This window comes from Merops nubicus, unplaced genomic scaffold (assembly GCF_000691845.1).
Source record: "Merops nubicus isolate BGI_N331 unplaced genomic scaffold, ASM69184v1 scaffold5628, whole genome shotgun sequence".
NCBI classification, from domain to species: Eukaryota; Metazoa; Chordata; class Aves; order Coraciiformes; family Meropidae; genus Merops; species Merops nubicus.
The window spans coordinates 4,003-31,122 of record NW_008627627.1 but is presented as its reverse complement, the minus strand read 5'-3'; the positions used below and the strand labels follow the sequence as shown (position 1 = coordinate 31,122).

Below are 27,120 nucleotides of genomic sequence, written 5' to 3'. Positions count from 1 at the left end.
TTGCTCTTTCTGTTGCAAAAAGTTTTGCTGCAAGCAGAGAGTCTTAGAAATGTGCTAGAACTCTGGCTTGTGAGGAACATGGGACTTGGAAAGCTCTTGGGTCAGCACTCAGGGATGTACTTCATTTAACTTCTTTGGATGACTAAATTTCCAGTGAAGGTAGCATTTAATGTTCAGCAGTCTTGTCCTTTAAAGGGGTTGGAGTTCACAATAAAAGTTCTCAAAGACCTTCCAGAATTTTTCTAATAAAGCCACAGCTCAGTTTCTAGGGTAAAGCATTTAATACATAGAAAGAAAATGAAACCAACAGATTAAGGCCACATTTAACCACATAAAAATATGAAATAATAACTTCTATTCATTCCATTCTGTGGTCTGCAGTGCATTAACTTTGGCTCATTCACCTTTTGTTGATTACAATACGTAATTCTCATCTATTTAGAACTAAAAATAGGTATAAAATTGCATTGAAGACCCAATATTGTAACAGATTTTCATTGTTAATTGTATACATTGTGTTTATATTTCCTGCAAATTCTTCTGCTGTGAGACCATGGCTGGCTGTTGGCTGCAGCCTGGTGTGTTTCTCATTTGAAGAAATGTAACTGAAAATGGGTTCAAATAAAAATAGATGCTGCAGGCGTGAGGGTCTGGCCACACATCAACTTGGGGCTGCACCTTTGCCCAGATGGTGCTTTTGGACATCGTGGGACAAAATATTATTGGAAAATTAAAGGAACTATCATAAAGTCATAGAATGGTTTGGTTTGCAAAGGGACCTTAGAGGTCACCAAGTTCCAATCTCCTTGCCAGGGGCAGGGACACCTCCCACTAGAGCAGGTTGCTCAGAGCCCTGTTCAATCTGGTCTTGAACACCTCCAGTGATGGGGCATCTACAACTTCCCTGTGCAACCTGGGCCAGTGTCTCACCACCCTCAGAGTGAAGAACATCCTTATATCCAACCTAAATCTCCCCTCTTCCAGTTTGAAGCCATTACCCCTTGTCCTATGACTGCAAGCCCTTGTAAAAAGTCTCTCCCCAGGTTTCTTGTGGGCTCCTTTCAGATACTGGAAGGTCTCCCTGGAGGCTTCTCTTCTCCAGGCTGAACAAGCCCAACTCTTTCAGCCTGTCCTCCTAGGAGATGGGTTCCATATAAACATATGCCTCTAAAAACACAGAAAGTTATATGAATAACTTTGAAAAAGATTTACTGCTGCTAGAGTTTCACAGCAATTGCTCTTTGGTGTGTTTTGCCCTTCCAGCTTTAGTGGACCTGGTGAAGAACCACGTGTGGCTGTGGTGGCTGCTGGAATAAAGTGTCCAGACCTCACTGCACTGTCACACCTAGGAGATAGAAATGTCATTTTGTGAGATTGCTGCTGGTAATATTTATACTAAGTCAATGCCTATTCTATTGTTGGTTCCAACCTACCACATGCTGTTTTTAACAAAATATCTGAAGTATCACCCTGAAGTATTCACTCATCTGTCACTCAAGGATGAGTCAGGGAGTGTATTATAGTAAAACAAAAAAAAAATGGCAAATTTATCGAGTGTTTAATACACAATATAGTTATTCATAACCTTATACAGTTATTAAGAATAATGAAATTGAGTGGCAGGCTTCTTGCAGCTCTCACTTCAGTGCACATGTCAGGGAGCGTGTTGAACAGCTCTCAGGGGAGGTGCTGCTCTCTTTTTTTAAAATTTAATTTATTTAAAAAAGCTATTTTTATTGCTGTTGTATGTGATTGTGTGCTGCAGTGCCTCTAAGCCTGGGGAAGGGATGTTCCTGAGACATGGAAGGGCTACTTCAGGAGATGTTTGACAGGATTTGGCTTTGGAATTCGTGCTGAAAATCGGTGTTTGGCTACAGAGCACAGAGTCGAAGGGCTTCAAAACCAGATTTCATGCTTGTGGATCTCACGAGTTGTTTGTGTGTTATATATTTGGGCATTTCAGTCTGTAAAACATCTTCCTGGAGCGTGAGAGCTTGCACGTGTTGTGCTTCTCAGGTGCTCTGTAAACTTTCACAGTCTGGGGTGTTAAAGGAAATAACAAAAGCGATCGATGGAGAGTTCAAAAGGATTTAAAAAAATTTAATATCAAAGTACATTTAGTGTTAAGCTACTGTGACTGATAGAAAACCTTATGCTGATGTGTCTCAGCTTTGCTGTTACCTGTGTCACTTATTTCAGTATACACTCTACATACATATAAAGTTTGTTTATTGTATTTTTATTTACAGGAGGGTTTAAATAACAACTTTCTTGCTGGCTCAAAAACCGGTTACAGAAACAGATGTGTGTTGTGCTGTTGGGCTCGCTATAAAAATGCGTGTATATCTATGCAGACTCTTTAATGAAAGGTGATTGTTCTGTTAATTAGTCTCTATTTGCTGTTTCTAAAGCGATGATCTCTTGTTTCCTTCCAGCATCAGATAACAGTCAGCGATTTCGAGAAACCTGCTTTGCATTTGCACTGACGCCACAACAAGTGCAGCAAATCAGCAGTTCAATGTGAGTCCCATCAGTAGTAGAGTATCTAAATAAAAAGAAATTAAAAAGAACTAGCTCACCATCCCTTCCCATTTGAAATGTCATCTTGAAGGACCCAGGTTTGTGCGTAGTGCCTTAGAAAATACTCTTTTGGGGAATTCTTTTTTTCCTTTGTATAAAAAATGATGAAGAGGAGGAGGGTGAGGAAGGGTGAATTAAATACTTCTCTTGTTTGGAGCACTGGAGAAGTACATAAATTGCTTTCTGCAGCCCTTTCTCAACAGCAGTCAGATCCTTTGGCACGCTCTATGTTTAGTCACTATAAAGATGGTACTTCATAGTGACTCATCAGGATTTTCTTTATAGCTTACAATAAAAAGGAAATGGTAGAGGTCAGTTGAGAGTGTAATTGATTTATTTACTTTGAAAAACAAAAAGTGTGGCTTGGGAGTGGTGGTTTGACTGACCAGGAGGAGAGTGTGGGTGTCCATACCCTGAACTAACAGCAAACTCTCAGAAAATACTGATGAACCTGTTGTGTAAACGATGTTTTAAACTGTGTTCTGTTGTTTCTAGGGATATTTCTGGGACCAAATGTGACTTCACAGTACAGGTCCAGCTAAGGTATGTCTTTGTGTCACCTGGTTTTGATGCTCTTGTTTAAAATCTGTGTGTGCTACCCAGGAGGTCAGGCTTTCTTGTAAGGAGAAGACTCTTATCCTCTTGTTTTCCTGAGAAAAGCTTTCCTTCAGTTAGTTATTTTACATTGTGTGTTTGCTCCTTTCTTTAGCTTCACTTCTGTCAGATTCCAGGTGCCTGGGCCTTCAAAATCTGCGTGGAGGGAGGGTTGTTTTTCCTAGCAGAGGTGTTCAGCAGTGTTTCCTTGGCAGGGCAGTTCAAGGTCTACTTTTCTTCAGGCAGTGGGAGGGAGGCAAGGCTTTGGGAATCACCAGATGGGGTCTTAACCTGTTGGTTGTTTTAGCAGTTTTGACAGATGTATTGTAAGTTGATTTAAATCCTCTGTATCCCTGTAATCCTGTGAGAAGGGCTGTGAGCAGAGCTGGCTTCAGAGCATGCTCCTGTCAAAAATGTCTGTCTTGCCTTTGATCCACCTGGTCACAGAATGGTAGAATTGTTTTGACTGGAAGAGAACTTTAGGATGGAGTCCAACGGCCAAGCCAGCACTGCCAGGTCAACACTAAACCATGTCCCTGTGCATGGTGAGCTGTTAACTCACCCCACAGCAGTTGCTTTTAGGTCTTGCTTGTTGGGATAGCTTCTGTTGATCAAGGATTGTCTTGGTGTGGGGTCAGATGGACAAAGGGATGAGGAGGGCATGAGGGAAAACAGGGACAGAAGGTCCTTGCTGTTAGGCTCAGCTGCCTTGACTGGCTGTACCCTGATGTGATGGTACATTTGTGTGGATGGGGCAGGTCCCCTGGAAGAAATCTGTTGGAGTTGAGGAGCTCTTTTTGGTCCTTTGGATTCTTACTGTGCGTGATCTTGGCCTACAGGCGTTTTGTAGGGCAAGGAAGGAAGTGTCTTATTTTGGTTCCAGCAGCAAACAAGCCTGTCTGAACTTAAGCAAATAAATAAATCTGTCTGAACGTGAGAGGTTTCACATAGGCAGGAGGATGGGATTTGGTGCTGTGCCTAACAGCTGCCTGGTTTGTGGGAGCTGGAGGAGGGACAGCTCAGGAGAGCCTGTTCCTTGCCCTTTGTGAAACTCTGGTCTTGTATCAAGAGGTCAGGCTGGAGAAATGGTAGGAAAGAAATTCAGCTGATCTGTCTTTTGTATCAGGAACCTGCAGATCTGAATGAGTCAGAGTCAGTCTGAGGAATTCAGGAGATCTGTGGAGGAACCTACAGCCATCTTGATCCAAAGCAGGGGGGTCTTTTCTACTTAATGATCTGTACAGCAAATTTGAGGGCTGGGTTTAGCAAGAATTTGTCATGCCTTCAAAACTCGGTGGTAAAAAAATTCCTAGGAAGAGATGATGTCTAAATCTCTTTAGAAGTGAAAGATGATGGAAGCTCTTTGCTTTTAGGTTTTGTTTATCAGAAACCAGTTGTCCACAAGAAGATCACTTCCCACCCAATCTGTGTGTGAAAGTAAATGGGAAACCATGCAGCCTTCCAGTAAGTAAGATGTTATTTTGATATATATACATATTTGGAGAGCAATATCAGGAACTCTCTGTCAGAAGGTAGCCTTAGGATTTGCTCTAACCTTTGTTTTCACATTTGAGTGACAGTGGGTAGGTAAATGGAGAAGATAGTTGAGCAGATTGTTTCTCAGGAGACCAACCAATAGATCCAGAAGATGTATTTTCAAAAAACATGGCAGTAAATGTTTGTTGGACAAACATGCAGAGCCTGGCTGAAATTGGACTCTGTTTGGGGGGATTATCTGTGCAGGGAATAGACCATCACTGACCAACAACTACTAGCCCACTAAGGGTATTGGGGTGTTGTGTAGGGTTAAACTGGGTGATGTGAGATAGGCAGTACTGAGACAGGGGAGGTGGCAAAAGGGCCTTTTATTTTCCATGGGCAGAGTGAGGCTTTGGAAAGTGTGAGACCTTGTGTAAGGAGAAGGGGCTTGTAAAACACCTGACACTTTATTGTCTGATATATATAGCTCTTTAAATTGAAGAGGGAGCCCGGGTGAGGTGAGACAGCTTTTCTTGGGGCAGGGCTGTGCTGAGAGGGGAAGAAGGCAAAGGCATTATTTATTTTTCCTTTTTGCTGAGGGGAAAAACCACTTTGATTTCTAGGGCTATCTTCCACCAACCAAAAATGGGGTTGAACCAAAGCGACCGAGCCGACCAATCAACATTACCTCACTCGTCAGGCTGTCCACCACAGTCCCCAACACAATCGTGGTCTCATGGACTGCAGAAATTGGAAGAGTAAGTAACTTGCCTACATGCTGCTGTCTGAAGCTTCCTAGGCTCTCCTTCAGCATCTGTTTGAAAGATAAGCAGGTTTAAGTGTGCAGAAATGCTTCGTGGTTTAGCAGTAGGCTGTTCCTCCTTTGGATTGTGTTGCTTTATGCTGGGCAGGTAGGATATACTCCTATCAGTAGCCCTCAGATTTTTTGATGCTGTCTTTCCCACTTCACCCCCCACCCATTTATCTTTGTGGCTCATTGAGGGCCCAGATAATTAGATCAAGATGTCCTATAAAACTTATTTTTGGTTTGTCTTAACTTCAGACTTCAAGATCTTCCTGATTTTAGGGACTTGACAGACCTTGTCATGATTCAACTTGTAACTTGCGTGTGACATTCATTACAGAGTGATCTTTTGTCATGGTAAATGTGGACCCAAATCATAGTAACTCAGCAGGGCTCAAGAGGTTTCATTTGCCTTTTTAACATTTAGAATCATAGAATTGTTTTGGTTGGAAGAGGCTTTTCAGCTTGAGTTCGACCATTCCCCAGCCCTGCCAGGTCCCCACTGCCCCGTGTCCCTCACACCACATCTCCACAGCTTGGAAACCCCTCCAGGGGTGGGGACTCCACCACTGCCCTGGGCAGCCTGGCACAGCCCTGGGCAACCCTCCAGGGCAACAAATTGTTCCTCAGGGACAACCTCAACCTCCCCTGGGGCAACTTGAGGCTGTTTCCTCTTGTCCTGTCACTTGTACTTCTCAGAACTTCCTATTCTCACAACTGCTATCCTTATACTTAATATTTTAAAAGTACTTTTTTATAACTCTTTCTGTCTGTGAGGAGAACATTACAGTTGGTGTTATAAAGTTGCTGATGTTCCACTGGACTAATGAAATCTGGAACATGCTGTGAAAAGTTATCTCAATAAATTAACCTGTGAATTAGCACACTGCTATAACAGCAAATAAACTCCTAGGTGGGTGTTGCAGAGGCCACACCTACTTGAAAACTGGTGGCTTTGCCATTGCGACCATCCTGCTTTTAGAAGTCCCAAGATGAAACCTTGTCCAAGCATTTGTCAGTGCTCTAAGCCCAGGATTCCTGAACTGGTGTGGAAAAATGCTCACAGCCCTGTCGTGCACAATAGCAGGTTATAAAACACCACAATGGCATTTCAGGAGGGATTTCTTGTGGAGCATAAAGCGGCCTCCATTCAGATTATAAAATAAATGGTGGCTGAATGAGTTGTGGGTTTTTTTTAAAAAAAAAAACAACTCTTCCTTTATCTCATGAGAGCTGCAAGTATCAGAAATAAGCATTTAAAACTGAACCTGCTCTGGTGAGTGCAAGTTGATGGATCCTGGTGGTTGCCCTGCCTACAGGGCTACACTTTTCCTGTAGAAAAGCAGTGAGGATTTGGGGAAAGATGTGTCACAAGTGTGCATGGACCCTAAGCTGCTCTCTTGTGAGCTAGGCAGTTTCTCAGCCTTCACACACACTTCAGTTCTAAAACCCCCCTTGTCCAGCTTCTAGCTAATGATTCAAAACTGAAGAAAGTGGCAAATTCTTCCTGTATTTCAGGAGAATTGGATCCCAGTCAGAACTTCCCCACTCAGGAGCTGCCGTGCTGCTTAAAAGCGATTGAGACCTTGACAGTTAAATGGGAGGAATTATTTCCTATCTAGACATTCCTGTTTAGTACAGAATTTGAATTCCCCTCCTCCCGTTCCCTGAAGAGGTGGTTGCATGTCTCAACTGGTGTGCTCTACCTTTCCTCAAGTCATCCTTGTGATTTTGACACAATCTGTTTCAAGAGCCTTCTGTACAAGACGCCTTGGGCCAGTTCCTAGCTTTGTAGATTCAAGCTGTCGGTAAATAATTTCCCAACGTTAATTAGCATTTCTCCAACTCCTATCGTAATTGAGGCATTAAACAAACAAGTTAAAGCAGTAGTGGTTTTTAACGATGTGAGAAGCATTCGTTGGAAGAATACAATATTTAAAACGTGGTGTTTCTGATGCTGTTTCAATTTGTCTAATTTTATGGGAAGATATAGAACTGAAATCCCGTCTTCGGGTTCTGGTGGCATCTTAAATAAAGGATGGTAGATGTCACTCTTGTGGGGATTTTTTTTGTTTTATTTGTGGAAACACATGGTGGTTGCTGGGGGAAGTCTTTCATTTCTCAGTGTGCAGCTGCAGGTTTAGCACATACTGTTTATATCAAAAAGCAATTGATGGGCCCTAAGGTGAGAACACAAATTTTGTCCTTTCTGTTTTGGGGTATGGCTGATGGATGCATAGCATGGTATCACATTTTTAGAAAGACAGTTATTACCTGCTGCTGTTAGGAGCTGAGGAGGAAAACTGAGAGCTCCAGAACTGTCAGGCTGTGGTGTGAAACCAGTCTGTGACACTGGGAGGAGCACTCTGCCACTCCTGCTCCTCCCTCGAGGGAATGGAGAATTCAAGTGAGCATCTGGGAACACTAATGGGGGGAAGTCACCTAACCTCTTCCAGAGGAAAAGGGCAGACAGTTGGGAGCAGTGACTTCTTGCCCACTCCAGCAAGATTCACTGGAATAAGTGTTGGTGCTGCTGAACTCCTGAGCTCTTCAGCTGCCTTGCCTCTGCTGAGCTTTGGCAGTGGAGTTCCCATTTCATAGGCAGCGAGTGCAGGAAGAGGAGAAAAAGAAAGCTGAACAGTGCTTCCAGACTGCAGGTGATGCACCTTTGAATGTGTTGCTTTTGAAGAGGCATCACTGCTGATTTTCCTATTTTGAAAACAAAATAAGCTTTTATTAGAAAAAAAAAATAGTTTGACCTGACAGCTTCTCTTGAATGTGTTGATCCAATGGCAGTACCTGCCAATGTTGATGTAGAATTACCTTTCTTAGCACATCTGTAGGCTGCATGTCTCTAGTTTAGAGGTAAAACTTCCAGAAGTGTCCTAAATGCTGTTTTACTAGCTTGGTTTGGAGCTAACTCATCTCAGTGAAGTGGGAAGTCACTTCTGTTGTACCTCTAAAACTCCAGGCTGTTGAACTTTCTGGAGCACGATGGATTTTGTCTGGTCTGAAAACGCTGCTGTCTAAAGTCCTGTAGCTGCTTTAGAAACACAGTGCCCTGTCATCACCTAACAAACTGCATAAGTGCCGCCTAAAATACAAGCTGCCTTTTGGTTAAAACAGTTTTGACTTGGCTCTTCTGTTCCATTTTCTAGAACTACTCCATGGCAGTCTACCTTGTCAAGCAGCTGTCCTCTACGGTGTTGCTGCAGAGGTTGAGAGCAAAAGGAATACGGAACCCCGATCATTCCAGAGCTCTAAGTATGTCTGATGCACCACTGGTTGGAAAAGGAAAAGTAGCTTTTGTAAAAGGAGATTTGAATTAAGACTGTACTGCCTGAGGTTTGGACTTCCTACAATTCTCTGGGGTTGGAGAATCTGATAGTGGTGTTCTTTGTATTCGGTTCCAATTCAAAGACTCAGAGGCCTTTGTTTGTACTAGGAGCCAGTCCAGGAACCCTGTTGACACTGTGAAGGGAAAAATGCAAGAGAATCTCTTTCAGTTCAGCCATCCTGGCTTTGTTTCTTCAGAACAGAACAACTGTATTTATATAGTTAACTGGTAATTCAGTACCTCAAGCGAGCTGACCTAAATGCCTGATACTGAACCTTGCTGCTGACATGCTGGAGGAAAGTCTCCATCAACACAGGTTTTTGTTCCTGTGGAGTGAGCTCCTGGAGAGAGAGAGTCTCTAGCACAATGCTCCTCCCAGCCCCCTTCCAATTTAGCATGAAGTTTGCTGCTTTATTGTTTTCTCTGACAGATATGTGTTGCTGTAAGTTTGTATAATAAAAATGCAAGCAAAACCTCCTGCATGTTTCTTTTGCAGGGAGGGAGTGAAAATACCAACACCTGATAGCTGTTGGTTGTCCTCTTTAATGCTCAGATAACGTGTGTTGTACACAGCACAGGACCCAAAAGGAAAGAAATTAGTCCAGCAGTAAATGCTCCAAAGCCAGTATAGCTTGTGCTGATTTAAATGCACAAAAATATAGAGAGTTTCTAGGTGGCTACTGCTCTTTGTCTACAAGGTGAGACTGAGGCTGTGAGAGTTCTCAGATGGGTTTTTTTTAGTGTGCTTGAAGTTAACAACCAAGTCAAAGTAGCTCATCTTGCTGGTAGACTTTAATAACTGTCAAGTATGAAGTTGCATGTATATGAAAAGAGACATCTCTGTAGAAATACATTTGGAGTTCAAAATGAGCTTTTCCTGCTTTTCACTTCCTTAAATCTTGTCATTTATGATCTTTCTAAAGAGTAAAGAGTGATGACATTTCATTTTTATTGTGAGCCTGAAACAACAGTCACTACTGCTTGCTTCCAGTAGATATGGCAAACTGAGTTTAGCACAGTTTCAGACTTGTTTTATTTCTCTGTCATCTGATTTGTGTTTTATATCAACTGGAAAATAACCCTTTTTTTCTTTCAAATAACAGTTAAAGAGAAACTGACTGCCGACCCAGACAGTGAAATAGCAACAACAAGCTTAAGAGTTTCTCTTCTTTGTCCAGTAAGTTGTTGTTTGCTTGGTTTTTTTTTTTATTCCCTCAAAACTGATTCTGATCAAAATGTGTCTATTTTGGGATGTGTATTTGGTTAGGTTATGTCCACCTGTGTGTTGAGATTGTGGGGCTAGGATCCAGTGCTGAAGTTACCTGTCACTCTGCTTAAGTCCAGCCCTGAGAAAATGAGTATTCCATTAACCTGAAGACACTATTCAAAATTATATGTAAGCATACACTTAAATGTGTCAGTAGATCATCCAAGGGTGCAGTTTGGGTCCTTGAGGGTGAGAAAACCACTCTCAGTGGTAAGGCAGGTGAATCAGAGTACTAAAAATAGCTCTTCAGCCCATGTCTGTGGTCCAAGAGTTGAGCACCTTTTAACTGAAGTTGGTTATATGCATGTGTACACTTTGAGTATTTAATATTCTGACATTAAAAATGAAGCAGTGTCCTAAAGGCTGTCCAAACAAAAGTTGTTCCAAAATTCAAGTGGGAGAATAATTCCAATGAATGTGGAAGGAACAGAGTTGTACCCTGTCTTGACATGCTGATTTTTATTTATTCATTTATTTTTTACCACATAGATGCAGAAATAAGCAGTTTTTTATACCTGGGTTTATGTCATCATTGATAAACTCTACAATATTAATATTTTGTGCCATTTTTAAAGCTTTGAGACTTAGTGTTCTTGTTTCAAGCACCATGCACCTTCAGAATACTCACTGTGTGTATTGGTTGAAGCAGTATCTTTCTTGCAGTATAACTTTTTAACCTCTTTCCAAAATTAAGGATACATCTGTTTCCTGGTTTGGCTCCATCTGCTCAAGTTTGACACGAAACTTTCAGTTCTGAAATCTGAAGAAGAAAACTGATTTTATTCTTGCAAAATGGGAGCTTCTTTCTCAACTTAGTAAATATGCTCTGAAACTACCAATAGAAAGATAAACTTTTAGATAGATAAGTTGTGCTTCATAAAAAGCACAATTGACATTGTAGTTACTTTTTATATGTGCATTAGGTTATTGCTTTAGATCTTTAAATGGGGTATTTTCATAATCCTCAGACTTAAGAATCTCTCTGTATCAACTTTTTTTTGGTGAGTTCTTACAGCTGAATTTGTGTTGTGCTCTTAGTATTCTGTGATTCTAGAAAGCACAAGGATAGTCCTGTTGGTTTTTTTGGCATTCTTCAGGCACAATATTCTTACCATTTAAAATTAGTTTCCCATACAGACAGAAATAGTAATCTGTTAGCAGGAATTAAGTGGCTGTAAGAGTTTAGAAGTGCCTATATATTAATTCATTAGCTTAAATTAATCTTCATGCATCTTCTGGAATTACAGATCTTTACTTCAGTTGCACTTGATTTGTTAAAACTGCCACTTCAGGCAGTTATGTGTCTCTATAGATGATTCCATGGGAGATTTCTGACACATTTCTGTCTGTCTTGATTGCCTCTATTAGAGATAAAAGTTCTTCTGTGCTGCTTCTAGGTGCATTTTTAGTTGTTTTTTTTTTCCTTGATGACTGTGATTCAGATGAGTTAGTGTTAGAGCAGGAATATCCTCTACAATACTGCTTTTAGGACTGAGGTTTACCAATACCTAGAGATGTCAAATTCTGTTTTGCTTTCTCAGAGTTCTGCCAGGGTTAGAACCAAAACAACAATCATCTGTTAAGATGTAGCTCCTCAGAAATCCTACCTTTGTCAGCATTTCCTCTTTAAAATTGACTACTTTCCTGGTTGACAGGCAAAACAAAGTCTGGAGCAGATTATTTTGAGCTATTTTAATGTGTCATTTTAATAATGCCTACAAAACATACTCACTTGACTTTTTTTTCCCCAGTATGTTCCTCATTCAGTGCTGATTTCACTGTAGCTCTTGGAATAATCCATCACTGCAACGACAGGTTGAGACAGAGACTGCACCTTTCAGCCTGTCTTACAGATAGAAAGGATATTATTCAGACTGTCCTTACCCCTGAATATAATTTTATTCCAGCCTCCATATTTTCACTTGCTAATTTTGTAAGCCCTGGGCTCAGGGAGAATTTTTTTGGTAAATATTTTGTGCTTCCTTTCTAATCCTTGAACGAACAGCGTAGGCTTTGAAAAGCACACACTGAAAACCCTGATTTGGCCTCTGAAAACAGACCCAAAAATGAAAGAACGTGGCACCTTCAGCTCTGTTAACGTGAGGGTGCTGTTCTCCCACCTCGTTTGTGGTGGGTGTGATTCCCTCGTGTGTATACTTCAATGAAATAAATAGATGGAGGTGGCAGGTTTGGACTTTCTAACCTTTATTTTGCCCTCAAAACGGCGCAGAGCGAGGCAGCTCCCTCTGCATTTGTTTTGGATTGCTGCTGAGCTTTTTTTAGCACAGAGGCCTGCTCTCCCTCCGAGCTCCGAGTATGGAGCAAAGGCTGTCCTCAACTATTGGCTGAATCTAGCCAAGATACAGCAGGCAAATGGGCTGGACTGAGTCTGTGTTTCAGGAAGACACTTGATTTCACGTTCTTTTTTTTTTCCCCTTTGAAATAAAAATGAATCCTCCTGCTCCGCAGCCTGACCAAATATTTCACTGAACAAAAATCTGAAATCTAGCTTCTGACTGCAGGTTTTGCAGCTTTGTTTGCAAATCCTTAAGTCCTGTTTTGGGTGCATTTTTTTTTTTAGCATGAAATGATAGCAATGGTTTGTATGCTTGGAAAAGAAATGGGTGCAGCGTTCCTCGGGCTGCCGACGGGCATCGAAACAGCAACGGGGCTGGGAAATGCAGTTTTCCAAAAGTTGGGAAGCACCCATTCTTTTATGACCTTTTCTTTTGTCAGTTCTGACAAGGCTTGGCCAGTCTGGCCGAGCTGGTGCAGGTTCAGGAGGAGGTTCAGTGCCAGAAACGGGGAGGGAGGCATCCACTTGTTAACGCTGAGCGCGCCAGTTCTGTCTGCTCTCCGGCCAAATCCCACTGCTGGGCAGAAATTAGAGGCACAGCTTTTATCCCAAAAGCTTCTCAAAATGTTTCTGGTTTAAATCTGCTTTTTTACTCAGGAGACAGGTATTTGTGTGTCTTTGATCTTCCTTATATTTGTTTGGCATCACACAGAAGCGTGGAGGTTTTCTCTCCTGTACCCTTACTCTCCATCCTTGCTGAGCTGGGAGACACTTGCTGTGCCCAAAAGACAAATGAGCCATTGACCTACCATCTGGGAGATAAGAATTCATAACAGACATGGATCAGGAGGCCTTGCTTTGTTGGGGGTTGATTATGTGATAGAAATAATGTGCTTGGTCATGGATTTTGGGGGAGGGGGTGCCAAACACATGGCACAGGCAGCACCTCCTGTGGTCTGAGCTCCCCAGCACCATTACTGCAGGCTCCCCAGGGGGTTCTCTGCTCCCCTCCCATCTGGTGGCGAGTTTTGTGACAGTGACTGAGAACCAGAGGGAAGAAAAATAAGCAAAATCCTGCAGTCGAGCTGTGAATTTGCTGGGAAATGTGGTGGAGGGATTTCTGCTAACAGGGGATTTTAAAAAAAAAAAAAAAAAAAAGCATCATGGAGGAAGTAGTGGACTGAGTAGAGCCTTTGTTCTTGATATTGTTTTTATTTTTCTGATATTCTGAGGTGGAGTGCCATCCTGTGGCACCCAGCCTGTACTGCTCAGAAGCACTCGGTGCTGGCTTAAACCGGGCTGAAAACAGCTCCTCCTGCCAGCCACTGCTGGAACGGGCTGGAGGTTTCCAAACGGTGGCCTTACACAGGTTGGACTGAAACACACACAACTTCAAAATACCCCCTGTTAATAGTTCTTAATGAATAATTGCTTTGTTGGGTTCTAACGTGGGAAAAAGTCTTGTTTAGGCATTCCTACTTCTTACCTTTAGTGTGGTCAGTTAAAGCTCCTCCTAAACTGCAGTGTAAGCACTTTGGGAGGAAACAACTCCTTGGTTTTTTTTGAGGAGAGGAAACTTTGTTTCACTTGAATTTGAAATCCCTTTCACTGTCTAATCAATTTTGCAATCAATATAATCATGTATTCATGTTTTACGGTCTGAATTAGCACTGATTTATTTAATCCAAACTAAAAACTTCCAGTTCCATGGTTTAGCCTAAACACTCACTGTGTAGCACTCCTACAACATCTGCTCAGTTTAAGCACTCAGCTGGGCTTTTTGTGTTAAACTTGTAGGAGCTCTGTGCTGGCCTGCAAAGCCTCCCTGTCCTGGCCTTCCTGCACACTTGAAGGAAAGGATGGACCCCACATCAGCATGTACTTGAGAACTCACTTTCTGCTGTCTTATCTTCCATTAATATAGAAACACAGAATGGTTTGGGTGGGAAGGGACCTTTAATGCTCATCTAGTCCAACCTCCCCCTGCAGGGGCATCTGCAGCTAGAGCAGGGTGCTCAGACCCCTGGCCAACCTCACCTGGGATGGTTCCAGGGATGGGGCAGTGACCACCTCTCTGGGCAGCCTGGGACAGGGGCTCAACACCCTCAGGGTCTAACATTTCTCCCTTCTCTCCAGTCTAAATATCCCTCTTTGAGTTGGAAACTGTCACCCCTTGTCCTGTCCCAGCAGGCCCTGCTCAAAAGATTGTCTCTGTCTTTAGAGTTGAGGTGGTTCAGCCTGGAGAAGAGAAGGCTCCAGGGAGACCTTCTTGCAGAGGGGTTCCAGCTCTCCCATCGTTGTTGTGGCCTCCTCTGGCCCTGCTCCAACAGGTCTTTGCAGCCTTTGAAAAGGTGTGATGGGGCTAGCTAGTTATTTGTGGCTGACACAAAGGGTGGCAGTGAAATTTCAGGGTAGCTCACAACTGTGTACCCAGCAGTGATGTCATCCCAGCAGGAGGAGTATAAAACAGTTTCTTGACAGTTACCAGGTATGACTTATTTGGGAGTAGCCCCTTCCTTTGGAGAAAGCAGTGAAAATGGTGGAGTTAGAGAAAAATGTGGGCAGCAACTTGACCACACATGTTGACTGTGAGTTAACCCATGGTCATCAGCTTTCCAAACAACAGTGGAGAAGTACTTTTTTTTTTGTGGTTCATCCAGGACACTGGCATGTCACTGGTCCTGTGGGGACTCTGTATTGTGTTAGGGGAATATGGAACCATGCTGTCTTCAGTTTCTTTCATCAAATATAGTTTAAAATGTGATTTTTGATAACTTGTATGTGATAATGAAACGTGCAGGAAGGAGAAAATGGATGTGGCATGTATTTTAATCAATATTTCTATTTGTGAGAGATCTTTACAGAGTAAAACTTTACCTGTCTCTGTCTCTATTCAGACATAAAAGCTCTGTTTGTTAATTTACTACCAATATGATGTCATCTTGTGTCTCTTTTTCTCCCAAAGCTTGGCAAAATGCGGCTGACTATACCCTGTAGGGCCCTGACTTGTTCACACCTGCAGTGTTTTGATGCCACTCTCTATATTCAAATGAATGAGAAGAAACCAACCTGGGTTTGCCCTGTCTGTGACAAGAAGGCTCCCTATGAACACCTCATTATCGACGGGTGAGTAGAGCTGGAGTCAAAATAAGGATGGACCTTACACTCTCCACCTGCTGCTCTTGTGCTGTGCTCTGAAATCTGCCTTCTCTGGCATAGAGATTGATTCCCTGGTGCTGCCCACATGTAAAACATTAACAAAAAAAAAAAAAGGAAATCTAGTTGGTTTCCATGCAGAAATGCCAAGTTCTGTATTCCTTAGGTTGCATTTTAATTCCTTAGACAAGAATCAGCTTTCCAAAGTGTGATAAGTGAAGAGCACAAGTAGGGTCTTCTGAAAATACTCTGAGGATATTTTATTGAAGAAAAAAAGAGACACTCAGGGCTCACACAGGCTGCTGTGGATTCATGGCCCCAGAGATTTACAGGTCCTCTGCTTTGGATAAAAGACCTGTGGGATTCCTTGTTCTGGGTTTCAGCCTGAAGTAGTGAAGACTTAGAGTAGTAATAATTAAAAAGCATTTTCCTTATTTCTTCTTGCCCTGCAAGGTGCAGATGTTGGAGATTAGGTGATAGAATTACAGCATCCCAAAGCAAAGTTTATTTCTAGCAGATGTTTCAATCTGGAAAGAGCAAACTTTCTCACTAATTAATTCAAAGCTCTTTCCCATGTAGAACCACTTGGAGAGTCTTGGTCAAAAGCTGGAATTCCCACTGGGAGTGAAGTGGTGCCAGGATCCTAAAAGTTTTAGGAGGTGCAGCTAGGAGAAGAGGCTGTAAGTTTAGATTCCCATGCTCAGCTTTTGTTAGGAAGTTTGTCCTTAGAAAGAGGTTTCAGGAAGTTAGTGGTCCTCAGCTACATGGACTCCCTTTGAGGTCTGGGCTTCCTCAGTTAAATATTGCCAAAGGTAAAGATGGGTAAGGAGGAGATTTTTCTATTATTTTTTTTTTTTTAATGCTAGTTCACAATCTTCCTCTGTTTTGGGAAATGGAGAGTTCTGTGTTGTGAGGTCTGCAGGGCTCCACTCCTGCAGTTCTTTGAAGAGAACAAGCAGATTGTTATTTTAGACAATATTTTAAATTTTTCACTAACTCCTTTTTATTAAGGCAGCAGATGAGAGGAAGTGTGGAACACTGAAAGCTTTAGGCTCTTTTGAAACACTAATTCAAACTCACACTGACTAATAAAGATTTTGGGGGAAAAGAAGGAGTCAAGCTTTCTTTGAGGACTGCTATGAAATGGTTTCAATTGACAGGTTGTTCATGGAAATCCTGAAGTATTGTACAGATTGTGATGAAATTCAGTTTAAGGAGGATGGATCCTGGGCTCCAATGAGGTCGAAGAAGGAAGTGCAGGAAGTAACTGCATCTTACAACGGGGTGGATGGTGAGTTGTGTTTTGTGGTGAAGGGTCTGTTCAACTTTTAAATATTAATGTTCCTTTAACTTGTCAAAATACTCAGTTTTGCATGTATGTTTGTAGTTTTTAGTGATCATTTGTGGGAGAGATTACTTGAGGAATACCTGTTTGGGGGCTGATGGAGTTTTAAATTTTTTTATCAACTTCATGTAATTTTGTTGTGTTGGTTACTCTAAGTTGTAAGTTTTATTTATGAAGGCATGGAATAAGGTGTGATGTTGTGATAACTGTAGTGGTTTTGTAAGCTACAGCTTATAATGTTGATTTGCTTTGTATAGGGTGCATAAGCTCTTCCTTGGAACATCAGGTGTCTTCTCACCAACAGTCAAATAAAAATAAGAAGGTGGAAGTGATTGATTTAACCATTGATAGCTCATCAGATGAAGAAGAGGAAGAACCATCTGCAAAGAGAAGCTGTCCTTCCATATCTCCAGCATCACCATTAAATAATAAGGGGTGAGAATAAAATACACAGGCCAACACAGGGAGCAAGAAATGAGAAACAAGGGTGTGGTGTGGGAGTGTGGGGGGGTTGCCAGTATTTTCTGCCAACAATAAAAACACCAGAATAATGGGATTGCACCAAGATCCAGGTGCTAATAGCACCCTGCTTACAGAACCATGCAGGGGTGAAAGCTGAGGCTGAACCAAAGGGATCCTGTTGTTGAAGTGATTACAACTCCAGTGATGTAAACAGCTCAGTGATCACCTAAAGCTCCTCCAGACCTTTCTGGCTGTCTTCCATTGCTAACTACCTTGTAGAGTGTAAATGTTGGGCTGTTACACAGATTTGTCTGGGTTTTGGGGGTTCAATATACCTTTAGGACTCACGTCTCTTCCATCTCTTCCCCACAGCACTGATGGAGGATTCAAAATTCATTGGGATGCTTTGAAATCTAGTAGGGGACTTGTTATGTGCCTGTCACAAAGTTCATAGTGCATATTGAGAGGCTGACTTGGTGTTAGATTTGAAAATGGATGTGCCCTGCCTGGGACAGCAACAGGAATCTTCAAATGCTCTTTTTTTAATTAAAGCCAAGATTATATTTTACACTTGTAACAAGTCTTTGTTTCTTCCAGCATTTTAAATTTACCCCATCAAGCATCTCCTGTGTCAAGAACACCAAGCCTTCCTGCTGTTGACACCAGCTACATCAATACATCACTTATCCAAGACTACAGGCACCCATTCCACATGACACCTATGCCTTACGACTTGCAAGGTGAGCTTCTGGCTGGCTGTGGATTAAGGACAGCTCTCCAAGCAACCAAATAATTTTAAAAGGATTTAAACCTGCAGTCACATGACAGTCCAGTAGTGCAAAGTATTCTTTTGCATCCACGGAGACTGAGATAGCATTAAAAAAGAAAATTTGTTAAGTTTTTTGAGAAAATTTATGTTAATATCTTCAGGTTTTAAGAAGTTGATATTTTGCAAGCTTTGGTAGTGGAAAAAATCTGGAGTGTCATCAGTGTTAGATGGGTTTTATTTCAAAAGAAATGGTGGAAAAAATGAGGAGGTGCTTTTTTTGATTTGAGAAGCTTAAATTGATTTTTTTCCTCTGTCTTTTACAGGTTTAGATTTCTTCCCTTTCCTGTCGGGAGACAATCAGGTGAGTGAAGGCAGATACTCTTTTTCTGAGGAGGACTTGCTGGCGTGGCTGTCTAGGCAAGGAAGGAGCAGATGTATGATGTAGGTGTGAATGTAGGCAGGCTGCAGCTTTATTTTATACACATGGGGACTGTGACCAAACACAAACATCATCTCAGTATGGGTGTAAGATGAGGCACAACAAAAGATAAACATTTCACTTGCCAAGGGTTGAGCTCAGTCAGCCACCATCGTGTTGGGAATGACCCTTGGCCGTGGCTGAAGGACCACCAGCCACCTCCTTAGTTTTTTAGTCCTGAGGTCTGACTTTGCCCATCTGACAGGGCTGGGCCCCACCACTGGGACTCCTGAGAGTCCTCTGCACAACCCAGGGGCAGCTCTCTGGTGTTTCTGAGGCCTGTTCACACCAGGCTTGGCACCTGTCTGCACGTGCCTGCTGAAATGGGTTGGGTTGGTGCTGGCATCTCCAGTTTTGGGAAGTGAGCAGGTCATCCTCAAAAGGAATCTGGGTTGGCAAGTCCTCCCACGGGATCATTTTTCCTTCTGTGCCTTTGGGAAAAGAAGGGGGCTGGGGTGGCTCAGCTGCCCTTTGTCCCTTTAGATCTGCTCTGCAACCTGGTGTAGGAGAGTTCCACTAGATGGAGGGGGATAGTTTCACATTATACTTAAGACCAGAGCCTGCATTGTGGAATTTGGATTCAGAAAAGCTACCTGGATATTCAGTCAAACAAACAAGGGAATTATTCTGAAACAATCAGTGCAGAAGTCTGATGCTGCCCTGATCCAGCATCATTCTACCAGCGTGTACGTTTTGGGGAACAAGGCTGAATAAAAAGCCTCTGTCTGTGTTTCATCATAGCAGAAAGAAACATCGAGAGCAAAAGTACCCTGCAGAGAAGACTGTATGTAAAGTCTGATTGCTGATAGCCCAAGTTCCTGCCTTCCAGGGGCTGCCCAGCAGAGAGTGTAACTCTGGGCAGCCCTGGCTGCCATCTGATGGGACTAAGTGGGCTATTTCTAAATGGGTTTCTCACAGGAGTTTGCTTCCCTCCACCAGCAGTGATGATTAGCACATAGTTTCCCCAGCTCTGCTTGGTCTGTGGCTTTTGAGCGGAGGAGAGGGATGGCAAAAAATGTTTCTTTGAATTTTGGGGAGTTTTTCCACCAAGGAATTTTTTGAAGAGGTAAAAGAGTGCTGCTTCTTACCGTTTCTCACTGGTTGGGGTGTTTTGCAATCCTCTCTGCTCTTACTAATACTAGTATTTCCAATCTTCTTTTGGCTTCAGAGCTCAGGGGCTGCCGAGGCAAAATTTCCCTGCGTCGGTCCTCTTACCTTACGGCCAGGTTGAGCAGACGAGCTGGTGTGAAACCCAGAAGCTGGCAGAGCTTTAGCTTACGAATACCTTCTTTTGTGCTGCTCTGAATCAAAACTCTGGTGTCTGAAATGTAACTTGCAAATGTTGTTTTTCCCCCCCCAGCATTACAACACCTCCCTTCTTGCCGCTGCAGCCGCGGCAGTTTCCGCATCCGATGATCAAGAACTTTTACACTCTCGTTTTTTCCCCTACACTTCATCTCAGATGTTTCTCGATCAGCTAAATGCAGGAGGAAGCAGTTCTCTGCCAGCCACAAATGGTAGCAATAGTGGCAGTAACAGCAGTCTTGTTTCCTCCAACAGCCTGCGAGAGAATCATGGTCATCCAGTTGCAAGTAGGAGCAGCACGGACACGGCGTCTATCTTTGGTATCATACCAGACATTATTTCCTTGGACTGATTCATTTCTATATATTTTTTTTGTTTTGGAGTATTATGAACTCGTCAGAGGAAATCATTGTGCTTGGTTTTACTTTATGTTAGAAACATAGACAAGGGTTTGTTTTGTTTGGTTTTTTTTTTTCCTTTTTTAGGGAAAAAAAATTTACGTGTACAGAGAACAAAAGTATATTTTCAGTTTTACTTTTGTATATAAACCTAAGATGGCCTCGGTGGTGAAAATAAGAAAAAAAAAAAACAAAAAAAACAGAAACAACAACAAAAAAAAATTAACAAAAACAAGGAGCTTCAGTTCATTTTTATGGATGCTGAAGATTTTACACCTGTGCATTTGTCATGTGAGTTACTTTTTTATTTCCCCCCTCCCGTAGTTTGGACACAAATGGCATTATTTTCTTCACAGTACCATTAATGGGAAAGGAACTGAACTTCTCAAGTTCAAACTGGCAAGAAGGTTTTTGTCTTCTCTTGGAGACATTCACCTTTGGTGGTGGAATCGAATTCTCTCATCCCATATTTAGTGCAGATTTTATTACGCTTAAAGTGGAATCAACCCCACCCGAGCTGTTCCACAGCATCCCTTCTGTTTGCAGGACAGAGCCTTTCAGGAGTGGGTTTGGTTTTTTAGCAGGTTTTTTGATCATTTCTGGTTCTATGTGGCCCTCTGTTTTGATAATTTTGGGTTGGTGGTTTTTTTTTGCATTCCATGCTTTAGTCAAGCCTGTTGCACAAGCTCATTAGTGCACCAATTATCCTTGAGGGCCAGACTCAATAAAATCTCAGGCTGAGGAATTTCTTGGCTGTGCTTCTGTGGGACAAGACAGAGTTTTTATAGAACCTAGCCCCAAATAAAAGCATTGACACATTGGACTGTAGGGTTTTGCATCTATGAACTTCCTATAAATCCCTTCTAAAACAACTTTAGATCCTAATCAGCAAAATATTAAGCATGTGTCATCCTTTAGATCTGTGGAACTGCTTGTGCTTTCAAGTTAGCCATGCGTGTATAAGCAGCCTGTTGAATTGAGACCTGTCTTGTTCTGTCTGGAGAAAAACCTACTTTTAGCTGCAGTAGAATTCCTGCTTCAAATTCCTGCTTCCAAGCAAACTTGCCAACAAAAGGCAGAAACTCCACATCCCACCACACTATTGCATGGTTTGTGCAGCTGAGAAGGGTCTTGGGACGCTGTCTTCTGAGCTCACAGTGATCCAAATAAATACTAAACCTTCTACCTGAGTCTCTTAACCCCAAACCAACCCAATAAAAAGCCCCCACCGTGTCCTCAAACTTATCACTACCTATGGAAGAGGAGTGGGTTTCAAAATTCAGTTTTCTCCTTTTGCCCTTGGGATGATTTTGATTTCCCTGGTTCTTCAGGACGCCTGTGTTGAACTTTGAGCCATATTTAACTTCCTGCTTTCTTTTCTCTCTTCATTTTGTTTTCTGAGGTTGTGCATGACATAGGAAAATCTTTAATATTTCTTTTTTTTTTTTTTTTTAAGAACTGATGAGTCCTTTGGGGCTGATCTGTTCTTGTTACAGAGTGAAAATGTGTAAATAGCTGGAATGCAGTTTTTCAGGAGATTCTTTAAAGTGAGAGAAGGGGGAGGGAAGGAAGTGATTCTCTTGTGTCCCAAAGTCCATGTCAGAGAGAGTAAATATTTCCTCTGGTGTGAAAAATATTTTTATAACTGGTTGAAAGTGCAGGTAACAAGTTTATCAGGAAGAGAGAGTTAAGGAATACTAAAATTAGCAGATTCTTGTCTGAATTTTTAACGTCCAAAACTGTTGATTGCAGCTAGTTGCTTTAGAGCATTGACAAGGGCCACCTTTTGCCTAAGATGTTGTCTCAAAACTTTGCATTGATTAAAAAAAAAAAAAAAAGGAAAAAAAAAAAAGGAAAAAAAGAAGAAAAAAGAAAAAAAAACCCTTTAATCCAAGTAGCATTAGGTATTGCTGTATGATCAGTTGTATGGTTATTTGAAAGGTTTCACATTACGTGGCATCAAAATCGTTTTTAGTGTTTTTACAGCATCCCTCTGCCACTAAATAGTTGACTTGAATTTTGCAAACAAATGTTTTTGTGTTTATATGTATATGTGTGTGTATATATGTATTTATAGATCCGTGTGTGTGAGTTAAAAGTGAGTTAAATAGTTTTTCCCATGCATGTGTATTTCATACATATCTGGCTGATATATATATATATATATATTTCACCATACACCAATTTTATAATTTATTAAATGTCAGTTAAAAAAAAATAAAATAAAAGGCTAGAAAACGGGAAATACTTATTTTTTAAACTCAGTCTGATTTTGAAGTGATTAAACCTATGCTAGGAATATCTCTCAGATATTTTAGTCATCAATACTAACCCGGCAGCTCCAGAGCACAGGCGTTGGTGTCACCAGGGGGGTGTGTGTGTGTGTCCCAGCTCCTGCAGCACCCCACAGACCTCCAGGAGATGGTTCTGGCAAGGCTTCCACTGACTGTGTTGTTAAAGATGACCTGAAGAGCAGCTCGATGTCACTTCTGGCAGCAGGGTTAAAACCTTGTGAATTAAACCTCTGGTGTGACCCAGAACCCGGCATCTTTCCGCCTCTCTGGAGCTTGTGGAAGGTGAGGTCGGCTGATGACGTCTTCCAGTTCCTCACAAGTCACCCTGAAGGGGAGGAAGGCTGCTTTTGAACCTCCTCACTCTACAAAGAAGGGACAGAAATGCTCTGGAGTCCTCCTTGGGGTGTTCACCCCCCAACGCCTAGTGCGTGCTCCTGGCCCGCGCCGGGGCCTCCCGGGTAGCTGCCCATTCTCTGTGCCTCTGACCACAGTTCACCTTGCTTGGTAGAAGTCTCAGTCTGAGTTCTCCAAAAAACAAAAAAGTTCCCTGCAAATGTCACTCCAAAACTCGTGTCCCTGTCATGGAGGTGGGTGTGCACACAGGGCTGTGTCCTGAGCCCTGGCATCGCCCTGGGGGCATCACTGATGCTTCCTTTGGGAGGGGACAGACCCCTCCTGGCAAGGATTCCCCAAAGCCATTGGAGGATGGGATGAGTGTCAGATTGTCATCACCCTCCCACCTGCCTCCCAGCACAGAGCTGAGGACTGTGAGGAGAACCTTTTGAAACAAATCCCTCGTGGCAGTTGAACATTTCAGGGTTTTAAGCACATTTTAAAGAGAAGAGATTTTGTTTTGTCAGTGTAAGGGGTTTTTTTTTTCCCTTCCTTTTTGTTTTTTGTTGTTTTTTTTTTTTTTTTTAACAGAGCTTAGATTTCTAACAAGGGAAAATTGCTGGTGGTCCCCGAAAGTGCTGCTGTTAATTGTTTTAATTAACAAAGGGAAAAAAAAATGTATATAAGCAGAATATTAAAGTTACCATTAATTCCATGAATTTAAACCTGTCATCCATTGCCTTAAAACTTTCTCTTAGTTTCCATATGGCATGCCAAACCAGTAAATGGCTTTTACAAATGTATAGTAGACCAATGTCAGTTTGTATAAAAGTACCAAGTGAAAATATTTATTATATGCATTGGAAAAAAAAAAATGGTTTACCTATTGAATGTTACCTGTTTATGTAGAGATCTTTAGATGTAATAAAAAGCATTCAGTTACCTTGTGCCTATTGAATGTTACCTGTTTATGTAGAGATCTTTAGATGTAATAAAAAGCATTCAGTTACAGGGAAGGAAAGAGGGGGGTGAGGAGGGTGTTTTCCATGAACTCTGGGTGGCAAAGGTCCTTTTTGAGCAGAGGTTTTGTGCTTTGAGGAGTTTTGTGGGGCAAAGCTCTCTGAGCTCTAACAGCACTGCTGTGTTTTGGGAGGACGTGTGATGGGTGGCTGTTTTTTAGGGGGTTGTTGATGTTTGCCCACCCACTAGATAAAGCAGAGATGTGTTTGGGAGCCACCCAAAGGGGTTGGGAGCTGATCAATCCCCTGCCAGAGAAGCTTGGGTGCTGTCTGGGGCTGGCAGGGTTTGCTGATAGCTCTGCTGCTCCATGGGGAGGAGTGGAACGGGGAGCACATTGCGTGCACCTCCCCTCTTGAGCCATTTTGGAGACAAACACTGACCTGGGCTCCTCGTTCCATCAGCTAATCACCCTCTCAGCAACCCAGGGGTTTTCTGCTCGCCTTCAGTGGCTGCAGGAGAGGTTTGGGGGAGCAGAAACCACCCTCCAGGCTGTGGGCAGAGCTGCAGAGGGCACCGGTGTGGAGCTGCTCAGCAAAGGTAGGTGGGGATTTGTCCAGACATTGACCATGGGCTGGGAGGAAAAGCCACTCCTGCTGTGTCTGGAACCTGTTCTGGGTTCTTCTGGTGAATCCTATCTCCAGCTCAGTGTATAATGTTTTCCTGGAGTGTTATCTGAGGGCTGAGCTGCTTGTAGCTCTCATTTTCAGAGAAACAAGGGGGTTTTTTGTTGATGTTTTCTCTTTGTGGAAAGGGTAATCTAAGAGTTAGAGGATAGGGCAGGACACTTTAAGGTGCATCAGTTGGACATCAAGCAAGGTTCATTTTCCCCTTGAAGCACCATCAGAGGGCCCTTGGTGTTGGTATCTTGACATGTCAGGATCCAGCTCTGAGCTTACTGGGTTAGCATTCAGATGTCATGTTTTGTGCTCTTTTAACCCTGTGAGAATAACCCCTACCTGACCCTTGCAGAGATGTTGATTTAAAAGGGTTAATATTTGCTCATACTTAGGGCTTTTTTTTCAGTTCCTGACCAAGTTTGGGCTAGTTACAGCTGATTCCAGGTGTTGCAGAGATGTGGTGAACTCGGTGGTAGCTTTGTGGTGGTCAGGCTGTGCTGGGAGCATTGGAGCTGCAGTGTCGTGGTTTAACTGGGGATTATTTCACAGACAGAGCAAAGATCGAGTTGGTTGCTTCAGTGATTAAGGTTCAGAGTTAAGAGAATGAAGGAGAAGCACAAATGGAAGGAGGGGAAGGGGGCTTCTATGGGTAGAAGCTGCAGAAGATGAGCTCCTCCAGCCTGCTCACGCTGTCACTGTGCTGAGCTGCTCTCTGCAAATTTCCAGTTGAGTCCAAGGAGAATCTGCTGTATGTTGGTGTGGGGGTCGGGCTCTTCCTCCAAAGAACAAGGGACAGGACAAGAGGCAACAGCCTCAAGTTGCCCCAGGGGAGGTTGAGGTTGTCCCTGAGGAACAATTTGTTGCCCTGGAGGGTTGTCCAGGGCTGTGCCAGGCTGCCCAGGGCAGTGGTGGAGTCCCCACCCCTGGAGGGGTTTCCAAGCCGGGGAGATGTGGTGTGAGGGACACGGGGCAGTGGGGACCTGGCAGTGCTGGGGGTTGGAACCCATGATCTGAAAGGTCTCTTCCAACCAAAACACTTCTATGACTGAAAATTTCACATACCAGCCTGAGGCCCTTGGTTAAGGCTCCTAAGACAGAAGCAGAGGAAGATCAGCAGTAGCTGCTCTGGGTCAGGGTGGGATCAGTCAGTCAGAGATGGGGTGGGGCGGGTTTTTTTTGCTGTTGCAGAGAAGCTGAATTTTCCTGCCCTGTTCTTCCCTGCCAGGCTGTCTCTAGGAGTGTGTTTTGGGCAACTAGCCCAGAGCTTGGCGACAGAGCCACTTACCAAGCCCAACATCTTCAGCCTGTTGCCTCCAAAGGCAGGGACAGCTTAACCAGGGGGAGACCTGAAAGCTCCTGGGAGCATCAGGAGCTGGGGAGCTGCCTGCTGCTTGTCCCCTGTCCCCCTGGTCATCAAGAGGGACACAACACCCTGCCAGGGTGGGCTGTTGGCAGCTTTGGGATGGGAACATTGGTTGGGAACTTCCCATGGAGCTGAGGAATCCTGGGAGCTGTGTGTGCTTACCCTGAACTGAACTGCTGTGACATAGGCGAGGGAGCTTTCTGCACAGAGAACACGTCAGCAGCAAAGGGTTAAGGGTGATGTGGACTCCTTGGAGCTTTCACTGAGAAACCTTAACCACAAAATTGTCATTTATGCTGTAGCATATTTAAAATCAGAGGGTTTTTTTTAAGCATGAGCCATCACACAAGGGAGCGTTACACTCACTTTACTTAAACAACAGAGAGCTCACATCTTGGGACAGTGTTTCTCCAGAAACGGGCTGGAAACCTCAGTAAGCTCTACCATGAAGGCAAAATCAGGATTTTTAAAGGCAAAGGATGATTCCCAGGGCCAAATAGTAACCAGCAAAAAAACCCCCAACAAAGTCAAAAAGGTCTCAGGTCCTGCTCTTACCCAAACTCGTTTCAATTTTAGTAGTCAGCTGTAGGCAGACAAATGACACGGACAAAATCTTCATATTGGATTGTCCCATTTGGTCCAACTTTGGCTTCTTTCAGCAGGTCATCGACTGAAAGAAAGAGCAGAAGAAAAAAAACTAAGTTTGAGTGGCATATGTTAGGGCTGTTGTGACCTTCAGGAGAGCAGCAATGCAGGATTTGGGTTTTCAGATCATTTCTGTTAGAAGTGATAACTCCTGGGATCAGTTGGAGGCTCCATCCAGGTTATTGTTTTAAAGCAGCATCAGTGAACACTTTGATTTCCATCACCAAGGAGCACCTTGGCAGGGACAGCAGTTCTCTACCTTAAAATGTTCTCTTCTGTCCAGGCTAAACCATTCCAGTGTCTTTCTCCTGTCAAATCGTGTTGGTGAGAGATGGCACACAGGAAGGTGATGTTAAAGGTTACTGGGAATTAGATTCCATCTTCCTTTGGATGACAGGAATTATAGAATGGTTTGGGTGGGAAGGGACCTCCAAAGGTCACTTAGTCCAACCCCTCTGCCATCAGCAGGGACATCTCCAAGTAGATAGAGCTTCTCAGAGCCTCATCCAGCCTGACCTTGAATGTCCCCAGGGATGGGGCCAACACCAGCTCTCTGGGCAGCCTGTTCCAGGGATCT

The 27,120-nt window shown here is 43.0% G+C and overlaps 2 protein-coding genes across 2 annotated transcripts in view; one reads left to right on the top strand and one right to left on the bottom strand.

Annotated features, from left to right (window-relative positions):
- Positions 1-2,413: 2,413 nt before the first annotated feature.
- Positions 2,414-20,435, top strand: PIAS1 (protein inhibitor of activated STAT, 1). Its single transcript, XM_008946369.1, has 12 exons — positions 2,414-2,520; positions 3,076-3,123; positions 4,548-4,638; positions 5,277-5,411; positions 8,617-8,722; positions 9,899-9,972; positions 15,324-15,484; positions 16,675-16,805; positions 17,117-17,294; positions 17,919-18,061; positions 18,414-18,451; positions 20,129-20,435. Exons 1-12 carry the CDS (start codon positions 2,414-2,416, stop codon positions 20,162-20,164), a joined length of 1,248 nt encoding a protein of 415 aa, XP_008944617.1. The 3' UTR covers positions 20,165-20,435.
- Positions 20,436-26,470: 6,035 nt separating this feature from the next.
- CALML4 (calmodulin-like 4) overlaps positions 26,471-27,120 on the bottom strand; it is a gene marked incomplete at its 5' end in the record, with an annotated part of 4,568 nt that continues 3,918 nt past the window's right edge. The window contains one exon of the mRNA XM_008946368.1: positions 26,471-26,568. Coding sequence (XP_008944616.1) covers positions 26,471-26,568 — 98 coding nt within the window. The remainder of the gene's footprint in view (positions 26,569-27,120) is intronic.

What these genes read in the sequence shown, in the direction of transcription:
- PIAS1 (XM_008946369.1), top strand. Translation starts at nt 2,414, where the DNA reads ATGATCTCTTGTTTCCTTCCAGCATCAGATAACAGTCAGCGATTTCGA. An exon ending in GAACACCTCATTATCGACGG is followed by an intron (nt 15,485 to 16,674) that starts GTGAGTAGAGCT and finishes TTCAATTGACAG; the next exon opens with GTTGTTCATGGAAATCCTGA. An exon ending in TCACCATTAAATAATAAGGG is followed by an intron (nt 17,295 to 17,918) that starts GTGAGAATAAAA and finishes TGTTTCTTCCAG; the next exon opens with CATTTTAAATTTACCCCATC.